The sequence below is a fragment of the Leuciscus leuciscus genome (assembly GCF_965113295.1).
Source record: "Leuciscus leuciscus genome assembly, chromosome: 18".
Classification (NCBI taxonomy): Eukaryota; Metazoa; Chordata; class Actinopteri; order Cypriniformes; family Leuciscidae; genus Leuciscus; species Leuciscus leuciscus.
Window position 1 is genome coordinate 13,123,999 of NC_138742.1, and position 26,365 is coordinate 13,150,363.

Here is a 26,365-nt window from a genome sequence, read left to right on the forward strand (position 1 = left end):
TGATGTGTTAAATGAAATTTATTAAATACACATTGCTATTATTATTATTACTGCTATTATATTGTTGTTATTGTTAACTTGAAAATAAAAAACTTTAACTTTGACAATTATTATATTATATTACATTATATTATTGTTCTTTCCTTTCTGTTCCAGTCTGCTATGGGCTTCAGACTTCAAATAAACACGTTACTCTCTGATGTTTCAGCCTGAATGAAAATGTATTGACCTGTGATCTCTGCGCACATATTTACTCCACTGTGCTGAAGTGTCAGTGCTGCTCTAATGCACCAGTTACATAACATTGATTTGCATGGCTTTCATGTATAAAACACCATGCTGCCTGAGTGAACATCCTCTTCAAACAGCGACAAAACTGAGTGTGTTTCCATCTATAGCCATCTATAGCCTTTAACCACTTGTCTCGACGCTCTACTTCTCTACTCTCTGACTGTTGTCATCACGAAATCATATCTTGGGTGTGTTGTCATCATTTGTGGCCTATTTATCAAACAATTCTCCCCGTTATATGAGGCGTTCGTTGTCACAGTTGCTTTGTGTTGTTGCTGCGCAAGGATCTAAAGTGTTTCAATGCAAAATGGATGTAAAAAAAACGCCAACTGGCTTCCTGCCGTCCCAAACGGTTGCCTTGTGCCAGAGCTGCAGGGCGCTTGGAAATGATATCAACCACATCAGAGCTCGTTCAGTAATCAGATTCATTCTCCGCCAGCCTGATAACCATCCCTTCCTCTTTGATAGACGCTCGTTTAGTTTAGTTTATTGCACACCAGACGTCAGTGTGGGCTTTTCAAACATAAGCTGTTTTTAATGGATCATTAAGGGCTTCAAGGAAGTTTAAAGAAGAAAATAATTGCAGTTTGATTGGCAAATGTGTTTTTGGTAAGAGAAGGAGTGATATGTGTACCATATGTTATTTGAGTGTGTGTGTGGGAGTGTCGCCAGTGTTTAGCAGGTGTTTGGCTGCTGTGTTTTAGTGGTTTTCTCTAGCTGGGATCGCTGCCATGACTGAATGCTCTCCAAGAGGTATCAAGGACCCTTATTGAGATGTTCCAAAATAAAGACTCATTCATTAAATTGTCTAGTTGTCCATAGAGCATCTTTATTATTCACACTTGGTTTGTGAACAGGTTCTTAGTGAGGAGTATCTCTTTTTATGCTAATATGTGATGATAACCATGTTATCAGATTGTTTGTTCCAGGGCAGAAGGGTTTGTGAGAACAAACAGTTCTTTGTCAGTGTAAACCCAGCTTAACCTCACTCAGCTACAAATGTCCCACGCTGCTGCTTTGATTTACTTTCTATTACTTAGCGGGGCTTTTTAAGGCGTTTTCAAATTGTGTAGCTTTCCTAAGCGGTTGTACTGAGGAACCCAAGCCATATCTAGGGACCACAATATAATAAGCTGTTTCTATCCAATTTGCAAATACAAATTTTTCCAGAAAATTTTTATTATTGGAGAAAACGATTTGTGAATAAGACTATCATATGTTCAAGAGAACAAAATCATCACTTCCAGGAAAACTGGCGCAAAATAGAATTGGAAGTTGTAGCCATTGAGAAGGTCTCGTGGCTCATTTCTTAAATGTAATAAAGTACTTGCGCTTTTGCTAGCAGTCGGCAGATGACAGGTTTGCCTTAAGCATTTCAGAATTTCCAAAATAAAATGCTTTTTTGATCAATGTCCAAATTTATTTATAGTGTATACGTAAAAAAAAAAAAAAAAAAATCACATTTTGGTGTTTCCATTTGAAGATTCTTCATGCTCTATTTCAAAATGTGCATTTAAAAAAAAATACTTTTAAGAAAAAATATTTTATGCTCACAAAGGCTACATTTATTTGATCAAAAATGCTGTAAAAAATACAGTAAAAACATTAATATTGTGAGTTGCAAAGTTTTCTATTGTGATATATTTTAAATGTAGTTTGTTCCTGTAATGGCAAAAACTGCATTTCCAGCAGCCATTACTCTTCAGTGTCACAATTCTTCAGAAGTCATTAAAATATGCAGCTTTTTAGTTTTATACCATAGTCTGTCTGAATATTATATTCTGATGTGCAAAACCGTTTAATGCGCAGGTAGTTCCAAGTCAGTTTAATAACTGTTCTATATTAATATGCTGCTTTCATTGAAACACACACACACACACACACACACACACACACACACACACACACACACACACACACACACACACACACACATATGTCACTTGCTCACAGAGATCGGAGATCACGCTGCTCACACACAGAAACAGGAGTGCAGAAACTTGTCAACGCTGCCCTTCAAATTTTATTAATGATAAATTAGCTTTGCTACTGAATTGCTACATTATATTACTCAGCAAGGAGGTGGTGACGTCGCTGTTTTTAACGTAATTAAACTCACAGCTTCATTGCTAGAGGATCTTTCTTTCTCTCTCGATAGGCTAATTCATTCAAATAAATGTTACAATTCAGTCTCAAAAAATGTAGTCGTATACCGCTGATGAAAATAACCGTAAACAATGTATATGTTCTCGGCCTGTTTTTCCGTTATTAGTAGCATTATGTCCCAGCTTGCCCTTTGAGCATGTGACCTACCTCGGCTCTTAAGGTTTTATAAACCTGGGATTTTAAAGCAGATTACCAGGGTAGTCTGGTCTGACAATCTGTCCAGAGACAACAAGCAGCAGCAGCAGCACTCTTGGGTCACGTGAATCCACTTTGCTAAGACGATTTATGAACCAGATCACAAATTTCACAGACCATAAGAAGTCCTGGCCTTCCTCCCAGCTCTCTCTGCACTGAATACATACAGCATTCGAATCATGTGTTTGGAGCATTGATAGACGTGTACAATCGTTGGTTCCTGAACCATGCAGTTTTAAATCACAAATGTATCGCAGCAGAAAATTAACAGGGGAAAGAAACATGAAAATGAAGCGACAGTTCTGTCAAGCATACTATTTTCCTGAAGATGTGAAATTGAATGAGGCGTGTAATATGAACGGAGGTGAGCATTATGGTGTTATTGCTGTGGAGGTTATATCCTTCAATTAGTGTCAGTGATCAGGCTTCTGCCTGCGGGGTGAGTCGTAAGACACCGGTGCTGAGAAACCGCGGTGAAGCCAATAAATCATCCGTATTCGCTCCAGCAGCTGCACAAGGAGCACAAGGAGCAGGGTTTTTTTCTTCAGACAGCAATTTTCTGTACAGTGTACAGTATAAGGGATGGGAGCTGTTAGCACTGTGGATTTTGAAGAGTTTACATGCACAAGAGTCACAGACTTATTTTTTAATGTGTTGGCTTGAGCGATGAGGTGATGTAAAATACTTTTTTTATTTTTTATTATTCATTTAGCAGGTGGTTTTGATCCAAAATGATTTACAAATGAAGAGAAACACTTTTTCAGGAAGGAGCTAACAATATGAGCAGTGCCATAGTACAGAATTTATAAACTACATAATACAAATCTTAAGTACACAATTTTCATGAATGCATTACCGTATTAAAGAACATCTTTTACTCAAAAACACAAAATTAGATTACAAGAAAGATTAACATTTATAATATCCACTCTCTTAAAGTCTGCCCTGTTGCATACTTCTCCTTTTTGGTTTTCCAGAAAGAAAAAAATATTATTATAAATGCACACTATATATTATATATTATACTCTATATATTATATATTATAATACATGTACATATTATAACACACACACACACACACATATATAAATATATAATAATAAATTAATAATATAGTTTTCTTTTTAATATATTTTCTTTTTAAATATATTTTTCAATTAAATAAAATTAATATTATTTTTATATTATTATATTATTTGATTTCATATTGTGATGCATTACATTTTTCATTTATTTAGACAAAAATAGTGTAACATTGTAATGTCATCATTTTAATACGTCTATTAAAAAAAATGGTTCAGAACAACATGAGAAAATTACAAAAACGTTAATATTTTTGGTGTGAATCCCTATTTCTTTAAGCAAAACGATTCCTCCATAAGGAGATATATGATGATCCCTGACATGAATTAAATTGTGTACTGGGAGTCTGTATTGTCCAGTTATTATTCAGTACCATAACTATCTATTTTATAATTATGATTAAGGGTTAGTTAGGTGTTCACTGAAGAGCTATGGCTTTTAGCTTCGTTTAGAAAGCCGTGTTTCTTAACAGCTGATTCAGTCATACTGCCGCGAGATGGACCCTAGTGTGGACGGCATCACTCTGCTGAGCTCATTTCCTTTCCCTGCGGCCTCGCTGTCAGGTCCACACACAATGAGATCAGCACTGCAGGAGTATCCCCTTTCGCCCAGCAACTGCTGATGTACTCACATTTCGGATGCAGGCACTGATTAGCCGTTGAAGTGAGCAATCTGCCCTTCACATCAACCTCTGCGTCCAGACAGCGCTGCCACTGCTGCAGTGCTTCTGCAGTCTGAAGCTAAAACACACCGCATCTGTCCTCTCTGCTTTCAGAGCTCAAAGCCTTCAGTCAACACTAATGAGCGGCTGAGCTTCTGCGTTCTCTCAGCCCGAACAAACAGAGGCGACAAATGCCACTGCTAACCACTGCTGCGCTATGTCATTGTGGGATTTTGCGCTCTGCCTTGAAGCTAGCATACAGTTGTGCTGACACATAATCAATCCTCACAGAAAACTAAAATAATTGGTTGTTGTCTGGGTTTGGTTTTATTCAGGAACTAAATAAGCTTCTAACGTCCTGTTTCTTTTTTCCCCACACAGTAAATAAGCATAAGCCTTGGATTGAGACCACGTATCATGGTATCGTAACGGAAAATGACGACAAGGTTCTGCTGGATCCTCCGCTGATAGCCTTGGATAAAGATGCCCCGTTGCGCTATGCAGGTAAGATCCTCCATCTTCTGGTCTCAGATGAGGCTGTCAGCCATTTTGCTTCCTCATGCTTTCCAAAGGATAGTTTACCTACAAAAAAAAAAAAAAGTTCTGTCATAATTTCTTCCATAAAAAGGGATTTATTTTTATGAAATCTAAAACAAAATATTTTATTTCAGCTGCCAAGTTTAGTTTAAGTTGAAGTACTAAAATAACTAAAACTACATAAACTAAAGCTAAAAACAAAACTTAATAAAAACTATATAGACACTTTTTTTTTTAACTTTAAAAATAGCATAAATAATAGTATATCAATGATACTAAAATAGCATTGCAATGTGACAGTTGTGGCGTAATTTCCATCATGACCAACAATTTTACCATTAATAAAGTTCTATAAATAAAAATGTAAAAAAAAGACAGAAACACTCAACTAAAATGAGCTCTTGTAGATTTTTGACCATTGATTTGAAACACCATTGGTTCTTGTGTGTCATGTGACCAAACATCATCATTGACATTAAACCTTATGTGATGCTTTTAATGCCACCACTTTTATTATAACCACTAAAATTCACCTTTTGCACAGAAGAAACAAGTCATGCAAGTTTGGAACAACATGAGGGTGACTAATATTGACAGAATTATTATTTTTATCATAAGCATTTTGATGCAGTGATGACCGTGCACCTGATTTGTCTGGTGCATTATAATGAAATATCCTAATACCTTTATCCTTTTGAATATTTAGTCAACTAGGAACCATAATTAAAGTCTTTTTTTGTGAATTGGTTTTGAATCATTTTTCTCAGGCTCTTTTTTTTGGGGGGGGGTTGGTAATGTATAAGCTTTCCTACTCCCTTATTGTCAATTATCTTGACTAAAATGTGTTAAACCTTAAAATAGCTCTATAACAAACCATAATTAGATTTTGAATAAAAGACCTAATATCATCAGCCTGCTGTTGAGCTGTACTGATGTGATTGGTGAAGTCAGGTCTTGTTGGTAATTAGGTTTGTAGATTCTTGCAGACTCTAAAGCTCTAGGTTAATGGGGCTGTTCGTTTCTCCATACTTTACTGCTCTATGCTTCTTGCCTTTATATTTGCTCATGTCTCTAGACATTTAGCAGTGGATATAGTAGGGCAAAACTAAAGATCTAAAACATCGGGTTCTGTTGATCTCTACGGAATCCAGAAGCGAGTTAAGATAGATGTTAGTGGTGCGCTTTTCCCTTATCATTTTTCCACCTATTGCAGATAGTCAGTTTGGAGAGCCAATTGAGGTGTTTTTAAGCATGTTGGATTAATACACTCATATTTAATCAGTACAGAAGAAGATAGGCAGTCCATAAACCCATCACTTTTTAAATTGCTTCTCTCGTTTGCCGGGCAGATGGTTGCCAGAGCTTCTAGAGCTCTTCTGATATCAAGATCAATGAAATTTCTTCATACTCTGCTCTTTTCCTGAGAGAGGGAATGTGCAGCGTTGGCTCTGGCCATTTTTAATCACTTAGAGATTTACTTTGACCTCATTTCAAATCTCATTATGCAGTGTTCCATTGTAAATGCACTCCCTCCTTTCTCACAGTTTTAGTACCAGTCCTTGGTAGTCTCCGGTGCCCCCGTGAATATGGGACACGGCTAGCGAACTAGCAGCAAACATTTGGGAGAAAGATTGGTCCACTAATGTGGTTTACCTTGAGTTATTTGTATATGTCAATGCGTTTAGGTCATTATTCACTGATAATCACCCCCTCATGCCGCAGCGCCTCATAAATATATAATTCCTCTGATAGTTCATAAGGAATCATTTCAGCAAGCTTTGTTTGTAGGAGCCAGCAGTGAGAGAGCAGACATTTGGCACACTGATTATATTAAGAAGCTCTCTAAAATTCACTTTGAAGCCGTCACATGGCTGTGTGGGTGACTGCTGCATTCTTCTTAGCTTCTCTGCCAATACCGGCCCGCTCAGGACATGGTGCCATGCTGACTAACTCACTTTACTCTAATCAGGAAGCTTGCCAAAAGCCATACTGAACTGTTGTGACCAGGGCCGCATTAACAATAGGGCGAGGCGAGGCTGAAGCCCCAGGGCCCGAGCAAGTAGGGGCCCCGTGATTGGCTGTGAGTAGATTGACTGGCCATCAGGAGCACCTGAACTTTTCCCGGTGGGCCGATCGCCAAAACCCCACTGCGCACCAAAATCGGCTACTATGTAGAAGGGTGTTCCCTAACAAAACGGAAATCATAGCAGAAGCATTTCGCCCCCAACATTTTAAATATCTGGGGAATTTTTGTCAAACAATTAGATTTATTTAGTTTATATAAAAAATTGCTTCAAAGGGTACAGTATCCCATTAAGGGCAGCCATGCAGCATCATGATTGATGTTCTGCTGGCTTTTTATAAACCAGCATCGAATTCCACTGCAGACATGACGTACATTCCTATCAGTGGAGGAATATTCAGTGCCGGCTAGCTGTCAATTTCAATATTTCCTCTGACTTGTTATAAGCGAATCGTTTAACTTTTTCAGACTGCTAAAACTTAAATGCTTAGACAGTAATGAAGCAGAAGCTAATCAAATAAACAATTACGCCCCTGCACTAGTCTTGTTTCTCACGTCTCAGCTGTTGTTACATCTTCATCGATTCCATCGAGTTGAATGAATCAATGTTCATGTGTTTTGCTTGTTGGGAAATGGAGGACTATTGAAGTTGGCACTTGTCATGCGGGCTGAAGCGCCAGTCTGGGTTTTAGGGGAAGTGTGGGGATGTACAGTCATTAAAGCCCCAGAATGCACTGATGAGGCACAAAGTTTCCACCGCATGACTTGCTCTGAACAGCAGATCCTAATGGGAAATCTATCTCTAATTGTAGGGGTAAAATGGGGTGGACGGGTCCACCAGCAGAGGCCACTGATAGGGTCAAACTGGACCCTTAGCGGTCAACCAAGCAAAAAAGAAACACTTACTTCTCTTTTTTTTTATGAAGTTGGCTAATTTTAGTGCTGGTCAGGTTTTGATAAATGATAGTATTATAAGGAGAGTTTTTGGCTAACCCTTATTCTTTCATACGGTTGAATCATTCATGGTTTTAACCCTAACAGGGACTCTATGGCTATTTCCACCTGTGGTCAAGGCTGTTTTTTTGTGTTTCTGTGACTGTTAATGTTGACTCATCCAAGTATATTGTTTTGTGCTGTATACAGTCATACTAGGACTCAGAATACCATCAGAATTGGTACAAAAGTTGCCCCCCTTTTATTTTATTTTTAAATAATTTAATAAACTTGATTTTAGACCTCTTGGAAGTTTTCCGACAGTAAAACTTGCTTCGTTAAATATCAGGTCACTCAACAAAAAGTCTTTTTTAATTAACGATCTTATCTCCACATATAAACTTGATGTATTACTTTTAACTGAAACCTGGCTTGATTCAGTAAATTATAAAACTACCCTAATTGAATCTTCTCCGTCTGATTATAATTTTATAAGTGTTAATCGTGAAAATAGACGTGGGGGAGGAATAGCTAAAATTTTTAAAGCTTCTTTTCAGTTTCAACAATTATCTTATGGTGACTATGCTTCTTTTGAATATCTTTGTGCTGTTCTCAAAGGCTGCCCAAAAATTTTGCTGCTAACTGTATATAGACCTCCTACTTTATCAGTCACAGTCTTCCTTGAAGATTTCTGTGAATTGCTCTCTGAAATCTGTGTCTATTTTGATAGTATTGTTATATCAGGTGATTTTAACATACATGTAGATAACCCTGAAAATCTTCATGCTAGAGACTTTCTGGCCTTGATTGATACCTTCAATCTGACACAACATATACAGGGCCCCACTCACTCTCAGGGGCATACACTTGATCTTGTTATCACAAAAGGTGTAACTGTCTCTACATCTGTTGTGGATTTGGCCTTTTCTGATCACAGTTGCATTTTTATCAAAGTCTGCTTGTCCCTCTATCATCAGAACAATTCCATTATGATTAGAAAGAGAACTATAAATGACGGAACTTGTGCTCGTTTTGAACAAGCACTCTTTGAGTCAAAAAATCCATTCCAAAAGACTGCTGATAACTTGTTGGAAGTTTTTAACTTAAGAATGACAAACATAATGGATGACATTGCTCCTTTAAAACTGAAAAAATCCACGAGCAAACAGAAAACTCCATGGATGAATGACCCGTCAGTTAAAATGCAAAAGAAAGAATGTAGGAGAACAGAAAGGAAATGGCGCAAATCTAAACTTAATTCAGATTATCTGATCCATAAAGGGACACTTCACGAATACAATTCTGTAATTTGTAGAGCAAGGCAAGCTCATTTTTCTAGTATTATTAACAGCAAAGCAAATAATACCCGTGTGCTATTTTCCACTATTGAGAAGCTTACTAATCCTTCCCCTCATCTGCCTACTGAATTAGTCTCTGTTGATAAGTGCAATGAATTTGCCTGTTTTTTTAAGAGCAAAGTAGAGAACATAAGACATCATGTCTCATATACTTCACATAGCATTTCTTGCCTTGAACTACCAACTAGTCTGAGAGATGAGTTCAACACTCTTTCAAATTTTAGCCCCGTTGACCTTGATACCCTTGAAAAGATTGTACAAAGTCTAAGTTCCTCTACATCTGAGTTGGACATTTTACCTACTAGCTTTTTCAAATCTGTTCTTCATTTAATAGCAACTGACGTGCTTTTAATAATTAATACTTCTCTACTGAGCGGCGTATTTCCCACGTCCCTTAAAATAGCCATTGTAAAGCCTTTACTTAAAAAGAACAACTTGGATGGGTCTGTCCTTAACAACTACAGACCCATATCTAATTTACCTTTCATCGGCAAAATAATGGAAAAAATTGTTTTTAATCAAGTCTCTGCTTTTCTGACCTCAACTTCCTGTTTCGATCTTTACCAGTCAGGTTTTAGAGAATACCATAGTACTGAAACAGCTCTGGTTAAAATAGTCAACGACATCCGGCTAAATAATGATGCTGGACAAACCACTGTTCTTATGTTGTTGGACCTCAGTGCGGCGTTTGACACCGTGGACCACAGCATACTAATAGAAAGACTTGAATTCTGTGTGGGTCTTTCTGGCTCAATCATCTGCTGGCTAAAGTCTTATTTAGAGCACAGGAGTTTTTATGTGTCTATTGGTCAACATGCCTCAGCCCCTTTGCCCCTAACATGTGGTGTCCCTCAGGGTTCAATCCTTGGCCCTCTTTTGTTCAATTTATACATGCTTCCACTTGGCCAAATTATGAAAAACAATTCCATTAGTTACCATAGTTACGCAGATGATACACAGTTATACTTATCCTTGTCGCCCAACGAATTCGCTCCTCTTGAATCTCTTTATCATTGTCTCAATCAAGTTCAAGACTGGATGTCTAAAAACCTTCTTAAATTAAACACAGATAAAACTGAAGTAATCATCTTCGGGAGAAAAGATCAGAGATTAAAGACTGCCACACTATTGGAATCAAAAGGTTTTGAGGTAGCAGAAACCGTTAAGAACCTAGGGGTAATTATTGATAGCGACCTAAGCTTCAAAAGCCACATGAAGGCAGTTACGAAATCGAGTTTTTTTCATTTAAAAAACATCGCAAAGGTTAAAAACTTCATACTAACAGTGGATTTAGAAAAGCTTATTCATGCTTTTATTACCAGCAGGGTTGATTACTGCAATGGTCTCTTCACTGGGCTTCCTAAAAAAACAATAAAACCTCTTCAAATAATTCAAAATGCAGCAGCAAGGCTATTGACCAGAACCAAAAGAAGAGAACATATTACTCCTATTTTAAAATCTCTACACTGGTTACCAGTGATTTATAGAATTGATTTTAAAGTCCTTTTTCTTCTTTTTAAATCATTAAACGGCCAAGGACCTCTCTATATAACAGAAATGTTTGAAACTTATAGCCCTATAAGATCACTTAGATCAGCAGGAAAACTTCAACTGGTACAATCCAGTGCTCGTACTAAGCAAGGAGAGGCAGCTTTCAGCTGTTATGCGGCTCGTCTTTGGAACCTTCTTCCAATGGATATTAAGACCTCTTCTTCTATCTCTATTTTTAAATCTAGACTAAAAACTAAACTTTTCTCTGATGCCTTTTACTAATCGGGGGGTTTTGTATTTGATGTTTTGTATTTGATGTTTTGTATTTGATGTTTTGTATTTGATTTACTGACTGACTGAACTTGTATTTTATTTTAACTTGTTTTAATTATATTTTTATTGTTATGATGATGTAAAGCACATTGGGTTACCGTTCTGTGTATGAAATGGGCTATATCAATAAACCTGAACCTGAACCTGAACCTGGATTAAGAATTTAGTCATTATTTGGTTGGTATTATGGTTCCTCTGGGGGGAAAATAATCAGCAGTATTATTTACTTACATATATCTTTTAAAATATTTTAATGATGATGCAGTTGTATTGATGAATCTGAGTTTTGAATCAATTCATGTACAGTTTGAACTGATTCATGAACATGAATACCAACTCTAATGCCAATTCAGTTTAAAATCAGACGTTATTAAACCATATCTGTCCTAATGCTCTCATGTGGAGGTTACGGCGCTCTTCAGGAAACTTAATAGCCAAGTAAAAAGCACATTAAAATCATTTATATATTCCAGTGCTGTTTAATTTTATATCCTAGCAAAATGATCATAAATATTCAATACATGTCGCTTAGCCCTAATCTGTACCAACTCAAAAAGTCAAATGAGGTATTTTGAGTCCTCGACTGCTTCTGTAACATCTGTATTCTTTTTCTTGTCTCTGTGTTTCTGTGCATCTCATTCTTTCTCTGACTGACCTGGGTTTATCTTTTCTCCCTTCTTGTAGAAAGTTTTGAGGTGACCTTCACCAAAGAAGGTGATGACGGGCTCTTTCTACTGCCTTGTAATCCGTTTTATTAACCCACTAACGCAAATACAAAATAAATCGGCACTTCACACGGAAACTCCTGTCATGCTCTTTAATCTCTTCCCAGTTCTTCTTCTTTTGATTTTGTTTTTCAGTTTTCTCTCACCTTTGAATTTGTTGGAAATGAAATTTTAGCAACTGGATGACAAGTGTGATGCGGGGATAACAAAATCTAGAAATATCTATGCATGAGACATCCATTGAAGTTTGCAGATCCTAACAGTGCTTCAGCTCCAAAACAGAATAAATAAAGGGAAATAATGCTCGCACACCAGATTCTCGGGGGGGAACGCCAATCCGAACGTCTTAAAAGTGTGTTTTTTGAGAGATCCTGTTTGTAAAGTAGCTTTTAAGGGTTCACTTTAAGCACAACAGATCATAAATCAAAGAGACTGATGCTATACACAGGTTAGTTCCTGCTGAGATTGTTAAAAGATGCAAACTCTCTGCTGTCCGGTCTGTGGTGTGGTTTGACCTCTAGTCTGAGCCTCTTCACCCTCTCCTCCACTAATCTGAAATACACAGCATGGCAACTACTGCTGGTTGATGTGGATGTCAAGCAAATGGATATTTCTAACCCCAGCTCTCATCCAGCCTTTAAGTTTCACTGCCTCTGCTACTCTCTTTTGTTTTATTGTTTCATTCTTTCAGTTTTTTTTAAAGGTTTGAGAGAGACAACATTGCACAGGAAGACTTCCTTCTCACCAAAATCTAGTTTTAAGGGGAATTTAAACTCCAAACGAGGGTTCTTTTGTTTGTTTGTTTGTTTGTATATTTGCTTTGATTTGTGAACTTCGGATCGAATGCTGGATCTGTCATAAATCCTCCTCATCGCCCCATGATTAACTTAACATTTTAACCTTGCTTTCTTGTTTAAATGTGTTACTTTTAACCAAAAATTAGCGTTAAACACCTTTTAAGTACTTTTAAAAATATGTTATGTTATTTGAATGTATTAAATACAACCGATATCTGTTTATTGGTTCATATCATTTCCTTCCTGTCCTTGTATTTAAGTATTCCTGTGAAATGCCTGTCCACATTCTGGGTTTCTTACTGCATGACTGGATGCAATGTGATCAAATGGCTTGGACCAGACATCTTTTAACTCTCCCTTCCACCTCCTAAAAACTCACCCCCATCCCACAGTGCTTCTGGCTTCCTCCACAGACACCTTCACCTCCCACCTCCCCTCAGTGTTTAGATCCTTTTGGCTGCCAAACCAACTTTGGCTGTTCTTATTTGAGTGTGGCGTGTTATTAGTTTCGTTGTGGGTTTCTTTTATCTCATGAACGGCAGCTGGCGCTTCGGCTCACGGGTGGGCTTGACTAAACACACGTGTGCCCTTTGCAGGGGAGATCTGTGGCTTCAGGATTCACGGGCAGAACGTGCCGTTCGAGGCAGTGGTGTTGGATAAATCCACCGGAGAGGGCGTGATCCGGGCCAAGGATAAACTGGATTGTGAGCTACAAAAGGAGCACACCTTCACCATCCAGGCCTACGACTGTGGAGAGGGACCCGAGGGCGACAACATGAAGAAATCTCACAAGTGCGTATATTGTTTGGTTACGCTCATTAATAAAATGATGGGGGAATGAGCCAGAATTAAGTCAGAATGTTCCATGTAAGCATCTTTTCAACGTGTCAACGTGTCTAAACGTATTCTAACCACTAAGCTTACACTACTTTTCCGAGTGGGTAAGATTTATTCAGTGCTTTTGATTCTATTTTGCTCACCAAGGCTGCCGTTATTTGATGAAAAATACTGTAAAACTATAATTTATAATTTAAAATAACTGTTTTCTATTTGAATATTTTCACATGTAGTTTATGGACTTCAGAAATCTTCTAATATGATGTTTTAGTGCTTTAAAACAGTTGTCCTGCTTAATATTTTTGTGGGAAAAAGACATTTTTTTCCAGGATTTTTTGAAGAAGAAAAAGAACAGCATTTCTGAAATATTTTGTAACATTATAAATGTCTTTACTGTCACTTTTGATAAATGTAATGCATCCTTGCTGAATAAAAGTATATATATATATATATATATATAGAATATAGAATAGAATAAAAATAGAATTAACGACTCCAAATTTTGAATGGTAGTGTATGCTTTACACATCATGAAAACGAACAAATAATTAATGAATTTTCATAAGTTTTTTTGTATTATACATTTTTTACATTTTTACATTAGTTGCCTACAAGATTTGCCATAAACAACAACTTAATATTAATAAAATTCAACACTGAAAAATTTAACAATTAATTTTTTCCCCAAAGTTAATTAAAGGCTAGAAACTGTTTATTTATTTATTTGTCTTTAGATCTAGCACTTACCTAGAATGCATTAGACCCATGCGTTTTATTTTATCTTGCTTTTCATTATTTTTTATTATAATTTTTTTTGGCTTTCAGTAGTCAGAGACCCCATTTGAAATGTCACATTCTTGGGATATCATGTTTGCGAAATTACAACACTGTGGATGACTGCATCCCATCAGAACATTCCTAAATGAATCGTCCATCTGCTTACAAACAAGACCTGGCTGCATCACTGTCGTGCCTATTCCCTCTTGTCCCGATTCTAGTTTATTAATCACGCTTTGATGTCCCCCAGGGCTACCGTCCACATCCGAGTGAATGACGTAAACGAGTACTCTCCAGTGTTCAAAGAGAAGTCCTACAAAACCACAGTGATCGAGGGCAAGAAGTACGACAGCATCCTGAAGGTGGAGGCCGTGGATGCTGACTGCTCTTTCCAGTTCAGTCAGATCTGCAGTTATGAAATTGTCACCCCCGATGTGCCCTTTTCCATTGACAAGGATGGTAAGTGCTGCCAGTCCAAATCTCCTGCCAAAACTTCAGCTTATAGACCTTACAGTGATATTGACTTCTAAGTCATTGTTATTCATGTGCCTATAAAAATTGATTTGTGCAAAGCAGGCATTTTAGTATCTGATGTCAGCCAACTGTCACCTTGAGATATACCCAGAACTAAAGCGTGATCATTTCGGTTTGTCATTGCTTGTCACTTTTTTCCTTATAAACAGGCAACATCAAGAACACAGAGAAGCTGAACTACAGCAAGGACCGCATGTACAAACTCACTGTGACTGCGTACGACTGTGGTAAAAACCGGGCATCTGAAGACGTCCTTGTCAAAATCAACATCAAGCCCACCTGCAAACCAAGCTGGCAAGGTATCAAAGATCTCTGGGATCTTTTGTCCCTCAAACACAGCTGTATTTTGTTGTTTAAAGCTAGAAAACTCGGCTATGAAGTTAAATTTTGGAGCAGATGCAAGGACACAACTTTGTGCTTCTTGAGCACCAAATTAGCATATTTGAATGATTTCTGAAGGATCATGTGACACTGAAGACTGCTGAAAATTCAGCCTTGCATCACAGGAATAAATTACATTTTACAAAATATATTAAAATATATAAGATATTTTAGATTGTAATGATATTTGACAATCTTACCATTTTACTGTACTTTTGATGAACGTAACGTCTTTCTAAACATTAAATAATCCTACCACTTTAAACTTTTGAACAGAAGTGTATATTAGGGCTGTCAATCACTAAAAATAATTATTTAATTAATTCTAAATGATATGAAAAATAGAAATAATTGCTTTTTATCAGTATTTGTTGAGAAAAGCCCACAATGATTCAAAGATGGTGTTTCAAGCTAAAAAGTTGTAAGAAATGTATTTCTTTTAAAATGGTATTAATGTACGGGCCATGGGATTTATTATGTTTTATAGCCCTATTAATCACGTTAAATTAGTGTCTAAATTGACAGCCCTAGTATATGGAATGTTATAAATCAACAATAATAAATGCTATAATTGTTAAGTATTTTTGTTGCTGTTTGATGTTGTTTTATGTTAATTAATGCATTAACTAATGTATACTTACACACATTTTAATGTTAAAATTGTTTAATATATGTACAAAATATTATTTAAATTTTTAGTTTTGTGTTAACTAATTTTAGCGTGTACAGCCTTATTGCAAAGGGTTACCGAATACTCTTTGTGAGTCTGTTTTTTGAATGGCACATTTTCCGTCTGTTCGATTCTGATAGGATTTAATAAAAGGATTGAATATGAGCCCGGCACAGGAAGTCTAGCCCTGTTCCCCAGCATGCACCTGGAAACCTGTGAGGAGCCAATCACCTCCATTCAGGCCAGCATCATGCTGGAGACTAATCACATCGGCAAGGGCTGCGACCGAGACACTTACTCCGAAAAATCTTTACACAAGCTCTGCGGTGAGTCCAGACATACTTATTTAGTTACATTGACATCAAGATCATTAAATGTGCTTATTACTTTATAGAATTTTGAGTTAAGCAACTGTTTAAAACTAATTTACATAATCATATTACCTGCATAATCCCATAGGCACATGCTGAACCATAACCAAGCAATAATTAGGAATCCTCTGAGTAACTGTATGTGTTTATCCAGGTGCCAGCACTGGCACTGTGGAGCTGCTTCCTGCTCCCAGCACCTCTGCCAACTGGACCGTAGGCTTGCCCACTGACAACGGGCACGACAGCGACCAGGTGTTTGAGTTCAACGGCACCCAGGCCATCAAGGTCCCGGAGGGTGTGGTAAGCACCACCCTGAAGGAGCCCTTCACCATCTCAGTGTGGATGAGACATGGACCTGGAAGCAGGGAGAAAGAGACCATCCTCTGCAACTCTGACAAAACCGGTAATGACATTCACACAGAAAAAAAACCCTCACAGGACTGAGAGGGTGATGATGGCTTTAATCTTCAGTAGGCCTGTCAAAATCATCATGTTAACGCATGCAATTAATTCACTGTGTTAGTAAAGCTGTTAACACATTTATTTAACTCTTTTCCCGCCATTGACGAAACATTTTCGTCATTTGTGAGAAAACGCTTCCCCGTCATTGACTGAAATTTCCAGCTTTCCGTGTTTCACTGTTATACGATAGGGGGCGCTATTACGCATCTTCTGAAAGAGTACCGAATCTTCTGATCAAAACACAGGAGAAAAAGAAGCAGAAACATGTGATATCACATGTAAGCAGATGCATATGTAAAATAACACGATCATCAATATTAAACAGCATATAAATCAAAACTGCTTAATGTTATTGAATGAAATGTCGACCCAGGACGAGCTATAGGACTGTGAAGCTTTGGGGGTGTTGATGGACTCGATCTATGTTTTGATCATCGTTCTGAATCCGATCCAGACATTTTTTGCTCAAAATGTTGCTTTTTTTAATGAAGCTTGCCTATATTCAAATGTTGATTAAAAAAAGGAATACATAAAGCTAGAATAAAAAGTTTTTTGGTTTGTTTGTTTAAAAGCAGAAGGTCTGTTCTTTCTTTTGACATATTGCATGTTCAGATATTCATAGAACAAAATATTCTGGGGGCCATGAAACTTTTGTGAAAATAATCAAAAATACTGGCTGTGGCTGGCAACTTTTTTCAAAAAACGCTGGTGGGTAAAGAATTATTTGGACATTATACCTGATAAAATTATGCAGTCTGCTCTATTTGCGGCTTTTAGATTTTATTATTATTGTTTTAAACATTCTTTATTATTAGTAGTAATAGTTTATTATTATTATTATTATTATTGTTGTTATCATTTATTATAAAAAAAATATTGTATTTTTTTTATTATTTTTTATTTGTAAAAAAAATTTCAGGCATTTTATGTGTGGTATTCGAAGAAATAGTCAATTTTGAAATCCCCCCATATGGTGTAATTTATGTTCACACATATTATTATCTACACAAGTATCATCCACACAAATTGCTGAACACAATAATCATATGTATTTTGTTTTCCTTCCTTTAAAATTTATTTATTGCATTAACTAAAATAAAAAACCATCCTATTCAGAAATCTGTAATTATATCAATTGGTTTTATGGTAGTGTCCTTATAGTATAGAATATCACTAGAGTGGCATCTCATAACATTTTTGAGGGTTGCTTGTAGTAGGTGTGTGAATTGGGAATCTCACGCTATGATCTCTCTCTCTGGTCATTGAAGCAAAATTGCCTGCGCTAGAAAAAGCTCATCTGCTGGGACTTATGTAAGGCTGATTACATCACAGTTATGCCCCCGTTTATGGGAAGTTGCTTTATTGTTTGCTGGGAGAGTGAGGCTGCAGCAATCCGTGTACAGAGCAGCACAGTTCAATTAAATCCTTTCATTTACGTCTGTGTGTGAAACTCACAAAATATTGTAACGTGCAATCTGTCATGTGATAAACAAGCATATTAACATGAATTATCATTGAAAGAAGTGTGATTTTCATTCCTTTATATGTGTCTTCTGCAGAAATGAATAGGCACCATTATTCGCTGTACGTACACAACTGTCGTCTTGTGCTTCTGCTGCGTCAGGAGCCCACCGAGTCTGAGAACTACAAACCGGCTGAATTCCACTGGAAACTCGATCAAGTGAGTCAACTTGAGTCCTTTCAGAAGCACTTAGTTTTGAAAGACGCCCTTGTGTTTCTAAACGCTATGTTTAGCCTTCTAGATCAGCTCATGTGTTAAATTAGGGCATAAACATACTTAAATAAAACTGTTGCTCCATAAAATTCTCTATCCAAATGGTCCATGTGGCATAAAAATAGTAAAACTTCTGGCTTACACAGAATTAAATATAAACCTCCATATTTGAATAGAGGTCGTATTGACCTCAGAGGATATAGATGTACAAGCATGCATTTTACACCAAAAGATTTAGCTTTTATCAACCATTGTCAACATTTCATAGCTTTCAGGATTGTCTACTTAATGTTGAATACTTTAGATTAGGATTTGTTTCAAAGAGTTTAGGACAAATTCAGTTGTTTTTGGGAGGTATAACATATATTATAATTGTATAATGTAATATTTAATTTTCTTACTCAGTAAAAGTGCATCGTTATACTTGAAAATATACCTGGCCAGTTATATTTTACAAAGGGAAAATATATCCTTGCTAGAGCATCATCATAACTGAAGGTCCTTAGCATTAAAAACCTTAATGATTTAAACCTAGTCCCAGACTAAAATGCATGTTTGAGCTGTTGAAACTGAAAGCAACTTGCACTGATATATCTTAAAATATGTCATTGCCATTGTTTTGCACACCAATAATGTTTTTTTCTAAGGCAAGATTAATAAAGCTACTTAAATGCCCTAATTGAACTAAGGCCTAATTCTGGCTCAATCTAAGCCCTGTCTGTGAAACCAGGCCTAAAAATCCTAACTGTTTGTGGTTTTAGCAAGGTCAACTTAGGGTTTCTTCTCTCATTGTAAATAACCATATCAAGTTCTTCTGAATTCTCTTGCACTGATGCAATCTGTAGTTCAATCAATCCCTGATCCAGTCTGTCTCCTCACAGGTGTGTGATAAAGAATGGCATCACTACGTGTTGAACATCGAGTTCCCAGCAGTGATTTTGTTTGTGGATGGTGCCACCTTTGAGCCCTTCCTGGTCACGGAGGATTACCCTCTGCATGCCTCCAAGATCGAAACCCAGCTCACCATCGGCGCCTGCTGGCAAGGTACACTCGCTAATGATCTATTGATTCTCCCCACACACAATGATGTAACCTTAGGTTTAGACTTGTCGCCAGCTGCAGTTGAAATGTAAGCAAGCTTTATATTAGTAAATAGTTTTGCAATTTGTAGAGTTGCCTATTTTATAACCCCAGTCATAGATGTAGTTTAAAATCTTTTTACAAATGCCTGAATTAGATGAGTTTTGTTGCTGTTTAATAAAATCAAATTCTATTGAATAATAATAATTGATAATAACAACAATAATTGTAGTATTAATATTATATACTGCTAATTATATGAATTCAATATTATATACTACTAATATTATTATTCATATTAATAATAGTAACTTAATTATTATTATGATAATAATCATTATTCTTATTAATAATTTTTATTATTATTATCATGATTTAATAACAACAAATATCATCATGATTTAATAATAAAGATAATAATAATTATTATTATTAAACCATGATTAGTGTTATTGTTGCTGTTATTGTTATTCAATCATCATAATAAAATAATTGTTAGTAGTAAAATTGTAGATTTAAAAAAAAAAAAGACATTTAATCAATTTAAGTAAATATTTATTATAATTATAATAATACTTAAGTTATTTAAAAAAAATTATCTTTCTGGAAAATGGACAGTAATCATTATAACATAGATACTGTGTATATATATATATATATATATATATATATATATATATATATAAAACATACATTTTATTTATTTTAAAATACTAAAATACAATAAAATGCACTCGAGAATACGAACCATTTCATGGGGTCTTTAATGCATGACAATAATTATGTATCAAGTGACTTTCTTTCCCTTGACTATATTGAGCCCTGGTCTTTCCCTGCTCTTCTGTCTTGCCTCCACAGACCTCTCAGGACATGACAATGATACTGAGACACTCTCAGAGCCTTTGACAGGTTGCCCAAGTCTTTCCTGATCACCCCAATGTATCAATACGCACGTCTATTAACGGCCTGTGCATATACGGTTCTTCTGCAGCGTGACATATGGCTGCGGGAGGACCGTATGTGCACAGCTTCAGTCTGCAACGGCATAACATATGTAGCATGATGCGACTGAGTCGAGAGACGCCATGTCATAAACCCTGCCTCTGTCTTGTTCTTCATTTTGTTTTCTTAATTCATCAACCCAGCTCCATCTCATTTCAGTTTGCCTGCAGATCTGGAGAAGTACACACAGCAGACACACAATATATTACAAGCAAAACAAGTCTGACTGACCTTAGGGATCTGCATGTTTTATGATAAACCAGAGGGTTTGGCTGCATTCCTTGCTGCGGTTTGCAGTGTTATTTATGCCAGTGGTATCAGTGCAGCAGACAGTGTCTCATTTCTCACTGTGTGACCTTGCTGCCTCTGCTTTACAGCATTACTCTGTGTCCTTCAGACATAGTCTAAGAGGACATTATATGCAGCTAGAAACATAACAGTGTCATTTTCATCTTAAAGGGACAGTTCACCCAAAAATTTAAATTCTGTTGTTTCAAACTGAAAATGTGGTTTCAAACGTATATCAAACAAATATATATTTATTTTGTAGAACACAAAAGTAACATTTTAAATAATTGTTACGCATACAACAACATCTGTCAAGCTCTAACTAGGAAAAGTGGCTCATTTAAATTAAATAAAAACAATGCATTTTCATTATTAGTTATTGCGTTGGGTAGTAACTAAGCTCGTCACAGCATTTTGAATTTTGGATATGAATTGAGAGCTAATTGTGAACTTTGAAGATAATATTATAATATGAATATATATTTTTTTATTAATTTATTGTAAAATTGATTATAAAAAAAGATTTATATACACTATAGTTAAAGTTTTTTTTTAAATGAAATTAATACTTTACAGCAAAGACATAATTTAACCAAAAAACTTTATTCCAAATAAATGCTGTTCTTTTGAAATTTCTATTCATTAAAGAATCCCGAATTTCTTTTTTTTACTGTTTCCACTAAAAATGATGCAGAACAACTTTTCAACATTGATGATAATACGAAATGTTACTTTCATGATGAGTTTTTGTCTTTTTGGAGCTTAACAGATGTGCTCACTATTAACTGTCATTTATAGAAGTAGCAGCGTAAGGTTTTTCAATAAATTCTACCTGTATGTTCCATGGAAATAATAATCGCATACCGCATTTGGAACAACACAATGACTAAATTTTCTTTTGGGTCACCTATTCCTTAAATGTTGATAACAAGAAGGTAGTTCAAAACACACATTCCCTGCCGAAACCATTTAGAAATATGCAAATATGTGTAGATTTATTCAATCATGTTGCCTCATTTTTGATGTGCCTCTTTGTGCTCATTCCCATTCATTTGCCTTTTTTTCTCCCACCAAGAGTTGCATGAGGCCACAGGCCTAAATTAGGTCATCCATCATCCTGTGTGACACACTGGGGGGCACCGGCACAGAACACATAACATGCATGAGCATCAGTCACACGGCCTGTGCACACCAAGCATGCTTGAGTCTAGCAGAGCATTTGTTTGGTATCTAACAGGTTCTGTCCCCCTCCGGGTTTGTATAGGTGGCAGCGCCCGCATGACTCAGTACTTCCGGGGCAACCTGGCGGGACTCATGATCCGCTCCGGCAAACTGGAAAACAAGAAGGTTATTGACTGCCTGTACACCTGCAAGGAAGGTCTTGACGTGCAGCTTCCAGAGGAAGTGGCCTCTGCTGTGAAGGTGAGTGGATGTGAACTTTGAAGAACACAATTCAAAGAAAAGGTTTGAAGAGTCTGATGATCATGACACTGCGCATTTATGATCTTTGTGAAATTACTCTAGTGACTCATGGGTGTTCTGTAGTGTTATTTAAGTATGTTATTTATGTACTATTATAGCATTTATTACTGTTTTGAATTAGCTTATTCATTTTATGTGCTTTTTTCTTTTTTTGTGTGTTTTTTTTATTGCTATATAGATTTTAATTTATTTAATTTTTGTCAAGTCCATTTTATTTGTATAATGTTTTCACAATACACATTGTTTCAAAGCAGCTTTACAGAAAACCATGATATTTGTGTTTATAATTTCTTAATATCTTCATGCCTTTTATTTGCATTTAGCAGATTAGATAATATAATTTACATTTTGTGGCAATACAAGCAATCAAGCAGTTGAGATGTGCTATATAATATATATCGTTATATAGTTGTGTACTGTATGTATATGGATAAAGTTGGACATGGTTATATACCCAAATTTATATGAAGAGCTGGTCAGTAATAGTAACATTTTGCGACCAAAGAGATTTGGGATTTGTTATGTAGTTTATATCGCTTTACATGAGTGTATGGTATGTATGTGTGTGTGTGTATATATATATACGTGTATGTATGTATACATATATGCGTGTGTTTGTGTTTATTTTTATTTTTATTTTAGATTTAGTAATTCTAGTACTTAAACTTAAGATTTTCCATCTTATATTTAATTTTATTTCAACTTATATTCAATGACTGAAAATTAATTTTAAGAGTTTTAATTTTAGTTAACAATGACAGCACTGGTGCCCTGATGGATATATGTTTCTCTGTCCCTCTCTAGGTGGAGTTTAACCCCAACCAGTCCTCTCTGAGCCTGGAGGGAGATGACATTGAGAGCTTTGAGAAGGTCATGCAACACATCTCGTACCTGAACTCCCGGCAGTTCCCCACCCCAGGAATCCGCCATCTGCGTGTCACCACCACTGTCAAGTTAGTTTCCGTTATTTCAATTCAGCTGCATCATACTAGCTAGCCCCACCCACTTTGAAACATTATTGTTCCAAAATAACTAACAAAACAGAAAATCTCATAATAAAGGAGAAGTGATCTTGTCATACTTTTAGTGCAGTCATAATGGTGAATGCATTATGATTGATCTACTTGGTCATTCTATAGATGCTTCAATGAGGAGACGTGCATCTCCGTGCCTGACTCTGAAGGCTACGTGATGGTTCTCCAGCCAGAGGAGCCAAAGATCAGCCTCAGTGGGATTGATCACTTTGCCCGTGGAGCAGCTGAATTTGAGAGTACGGAGGGTGTTACGCTCTTCCCTGAGCTGCGTATCGTCAGTACCATCACTCGCGAGGTGGAGGTGGAAGCTGAGACCGAAGCCGAGGGCGAGGATGATCCCACAGGTATGCTGGGAATGTGAGATTCACATATTTTGCTGAGAAAGCTGGAGAGAGAGGAAGTGGATCATAAAATGGAGAACAAAAGTTGTAGGATAACTATAAGAAAACAGATTGACCGGGAATAGTTTCTTCATTGCAAGAGGTATTACTTGAAAGGACAATTCAACTTAAAATTTAAGCTAAGCCAAGTAAAATGGGCTTCAATTACACGATTAAATGGACATGGGAAAGTGAATAAAGTGTTTCTTGGAGTAACATTTTGGAAGTGAATGCTTAAATTAGTGCTAGGCATACTGATGTTGCTATGAGTCTATATAATGGATTCTGGGATAAAATGTATAGCTTATGCTTTAGGAAAAGAAAGTCTAAGATGTTTCCTCTTAGCTCCTGATTTTTATTTTAAGATTTAGTGCATTGTAAGTATGGAGAGAAGGGAAATGGATAATGAAAGAGAAAGAAAGTTGTAGAGTAAGCACCATAAAATCCCCATTGACTGCAAGAGAAATTACTTACAGGGACAGTTCACCCATATAATATTCCAAACCTGTATGACATTAGTGATCTAAGGAAAAAAAGAATGTTATACTGACTTGGAACAACATATTAAATGGAAATGCAAATGGTTAAACTGTTTCTTGGAGAACTGATTCAGATTCTCGGATGAGCTGTATAGCTTATGCTTTAGGAAAAGACAGTCTAAGAGGTTTTCTCTTGGCTCGTGTTTTTATTTGACATTTTAGTGCATTGTAAGTATTTCTTACTGGTTACTTTATTCCTCCTAATCAATATTTGTCATAGAATTGCATGGTGGACTTATTCTGAACATTCAAGTCTTTCCAAGATTAAATTCAATCAAATGGAGAGGCTCTGATCTGACTTACTGACGGATGGCTTTTTATTTTTGGCAGTGCAAGAGACGGTGGTATCTGAGGAGATCATGCATAACTTGGACACGTGTGAGGTGACTGTAGTGGGAGATGATCTGAATGGAGATCATGAGAGTTTAGAGGTGGATCTGGCCCAAATCCAGCAGAGAACTCTGGAGATGAGCTCTTCTAACGTGGGCATGGTCATCACAGGTACTCATCCATCTACATCAACAAACAACTGCTATTTAGTTGCATTATATGGATTATATTTGTGAGTTTCGTTCACAGTAGTTTATATTCAGTATCTGGCTGATCTAATGTCAATAAAAGCTTCTATACTGTAATCTTAACAACATATGGTTAAAGTTTGACTCTGTCCACAGGGGTTAACACCATGGCGAACTATGAACAGGTCCTGCACCTGATCCGCTACAGGAACTGGCACACAGAAGCTCTGTTTGACAGGAAGTTTAAACTTGTCTGCTCTGAACTCAATGGCCGCTACATCAGCAATGAATTTAAAGTCGAGGTATGGCTGACCGCACACTAAATACTAAAATACTACAGTACCTACAGTTATGTCTAAGACACACACACACACACACACACACACACACACACACACACACACACACACAACCAAAAGATTTTTTACATTTTAATTTAAAAAGACATTAAAACATTTATGAAAAATGTGTATTGGATGCATTAAATGGATGAATTAAAAGTGTGTTTGAATTTGATCAAAAGACATTAAAATGTTACAAAAGATTTCTATTTCAAATTGCCTAAAGGCTTTTCCTTTGAACGTACTATTCATCAAAGAATATTGAAAAAGAATTCAGGTTCCACAAAAATATTAAAAAAGCACAGGCTTTTCAACATTGATAATAATAATAAATATTACTTGTGCACCATATCAACATCTAATAATGATTTCTGAAGTGACGCTGTAGACTGGAATAAAGGTTGCCAAAACTCGGCAAAATATTTGTTTTTACTGTATGTTTTTATCAAATAAATGTAGCCCTGGCGAGCATAAGAGACTTCTTTAAAAAAAACATTTAAAAAATTGTACCGACTCGAAACTTTTGAACGGTAGTGTATATATTGAATGAATTAAATATAATTAATATACATTTTTTTAAATAACTAGTAAAAGTGTATATATATACAAATATGTAAATCATAAAAATTATTGATTACTTTTTTAAGGTTACTGTAAATACAAAAATGCTATGAATAAGGCTATATAAAAATAAGCCAAATAAGGATTTGCAAAGACCTATTCTGTAGCAAGTTGTATTGTACTGTACTGTGCAGATGGCAGTTATGTGACCGTCTTAATCTTTTATGTAATCAGGTCAACGTGATCCATACAGCAAACCCAATGGATCATGCTAACAATGCTATGGTACAACCTCAGTTCATCAACCAAGTACAGCACGCTTCAGTGGACCTGTCTGGACACAACCTGGTGAACACGCATCAGGCCTCAGGTATGCCTTCTCCTCCCCTCCTCTGATCAATCTGTTCAGCTTCTCTTGGAGATAAAGACGTTTCATTGGCTGCCTCGTCTCTCGCAGTATCTCTCCTAGATTATTGCACTAATCTCTCATTAAAGATAATCCAGATTTGGTAATCAAACGAATAATCTGTTTAATGTCAAGCTCAAAACTGAATTCAGTTTCTTTCCACGAGTGTTTCCTCAGCTTAAAGTAAATTTAAAAAGTAGGGCGGTTATGGGGCGCTGTGTACTTAGCCCGTTTTTAATGGTGCGCTTTTAGGGATTATATACGAGTGCGGTCTACAACATCTGGACAGCCGGCGAGGGGCACCTCAGACAACCTTTTTTGTTTTTGTTTTTTTTTCACCCTAAATACCTAATGCTAATGTCCCTCCACTCTT

The 26,365-nt window shown here is 36.4% G+C and overlaps 1 protein-coding gene across 4 annotated transcripts in view; it reads left to right on the top strand.

The window, feature by feature from the left end:
- clstn1 (calsyntenin 1) overlaps positions 1 to 26,365 on the top strand; it is a 45,528-nt gene that overhangs the window by 12,183 nt on the left and 6,980 nt on the right. Inside the window, exons 2-17 of one of the 4 annotated variants that reach the window (XM_082144877.1) lie at positions 4,779 to 4,901; positions 11,757 to 11,786; positions 13,191 to 13,386; positions 14,459 to 14,667; positions 14,892 to 15,041; positions 15,934 to 16,119; positions 16,319 to 16,567; positions 18,186 to 18,307; positions 19,243 to 19,405; positions 20,300 to 20,350; positions 21,996 to 22,153; positions 23,018 to 23,166; positions 23,353 to 23,591; positions 24,497 to 24,667; positions 24,841 to 24,986; positions 25,821 to 25,956. In XM_082144877.1, the coding sequence (XP_082001003.1) occupies positions 4,779 to 4,901; positions 11,757 to 11,786; positions 13,191 to 13,386; positions 14,459 to 14,667; positions 14,892 to 15,041; positions 15,934 to 16,119; positions 16,319 to 16,567; positions 18,186 to 18,307; positions 19,243 to 19,405; positions 20,300 to 20,350; positions 21,996 to 22,153; positions 23,018 to 23,166; positions 23,353 to 23,591; positions 24,497 to 24,667; positions 24,841 to 24,986; positions 25,821 to 25,956 (2,478 nt within the window). The remainder of the gene's footprint in view (positions 1 to 4,778; positions 4,902 to 11,756; positions 11,787 to 13,190; positions 13,387 to 14,458; positions 14,668 to 14,891; positions 15,042 to 15,933; positions 16,120 to 16,318; positions 16,568 to 18,185; positions 18,308 to 19,242; positions 19,406 to 20,299; positions 20,351 to 21,995; positions 22,154 to 23,017; positions 23,167 to 23,352; positions 23,592 to 24,496; positions 24,668 to 24,840; positions 24,987 to 25,820; positions 25,957 to 26,365) is intronic. The other 3 variants (XM_082144879.1, XM_082144878.1, XM_082144880.1) reach the window with 3 other exon arrangements.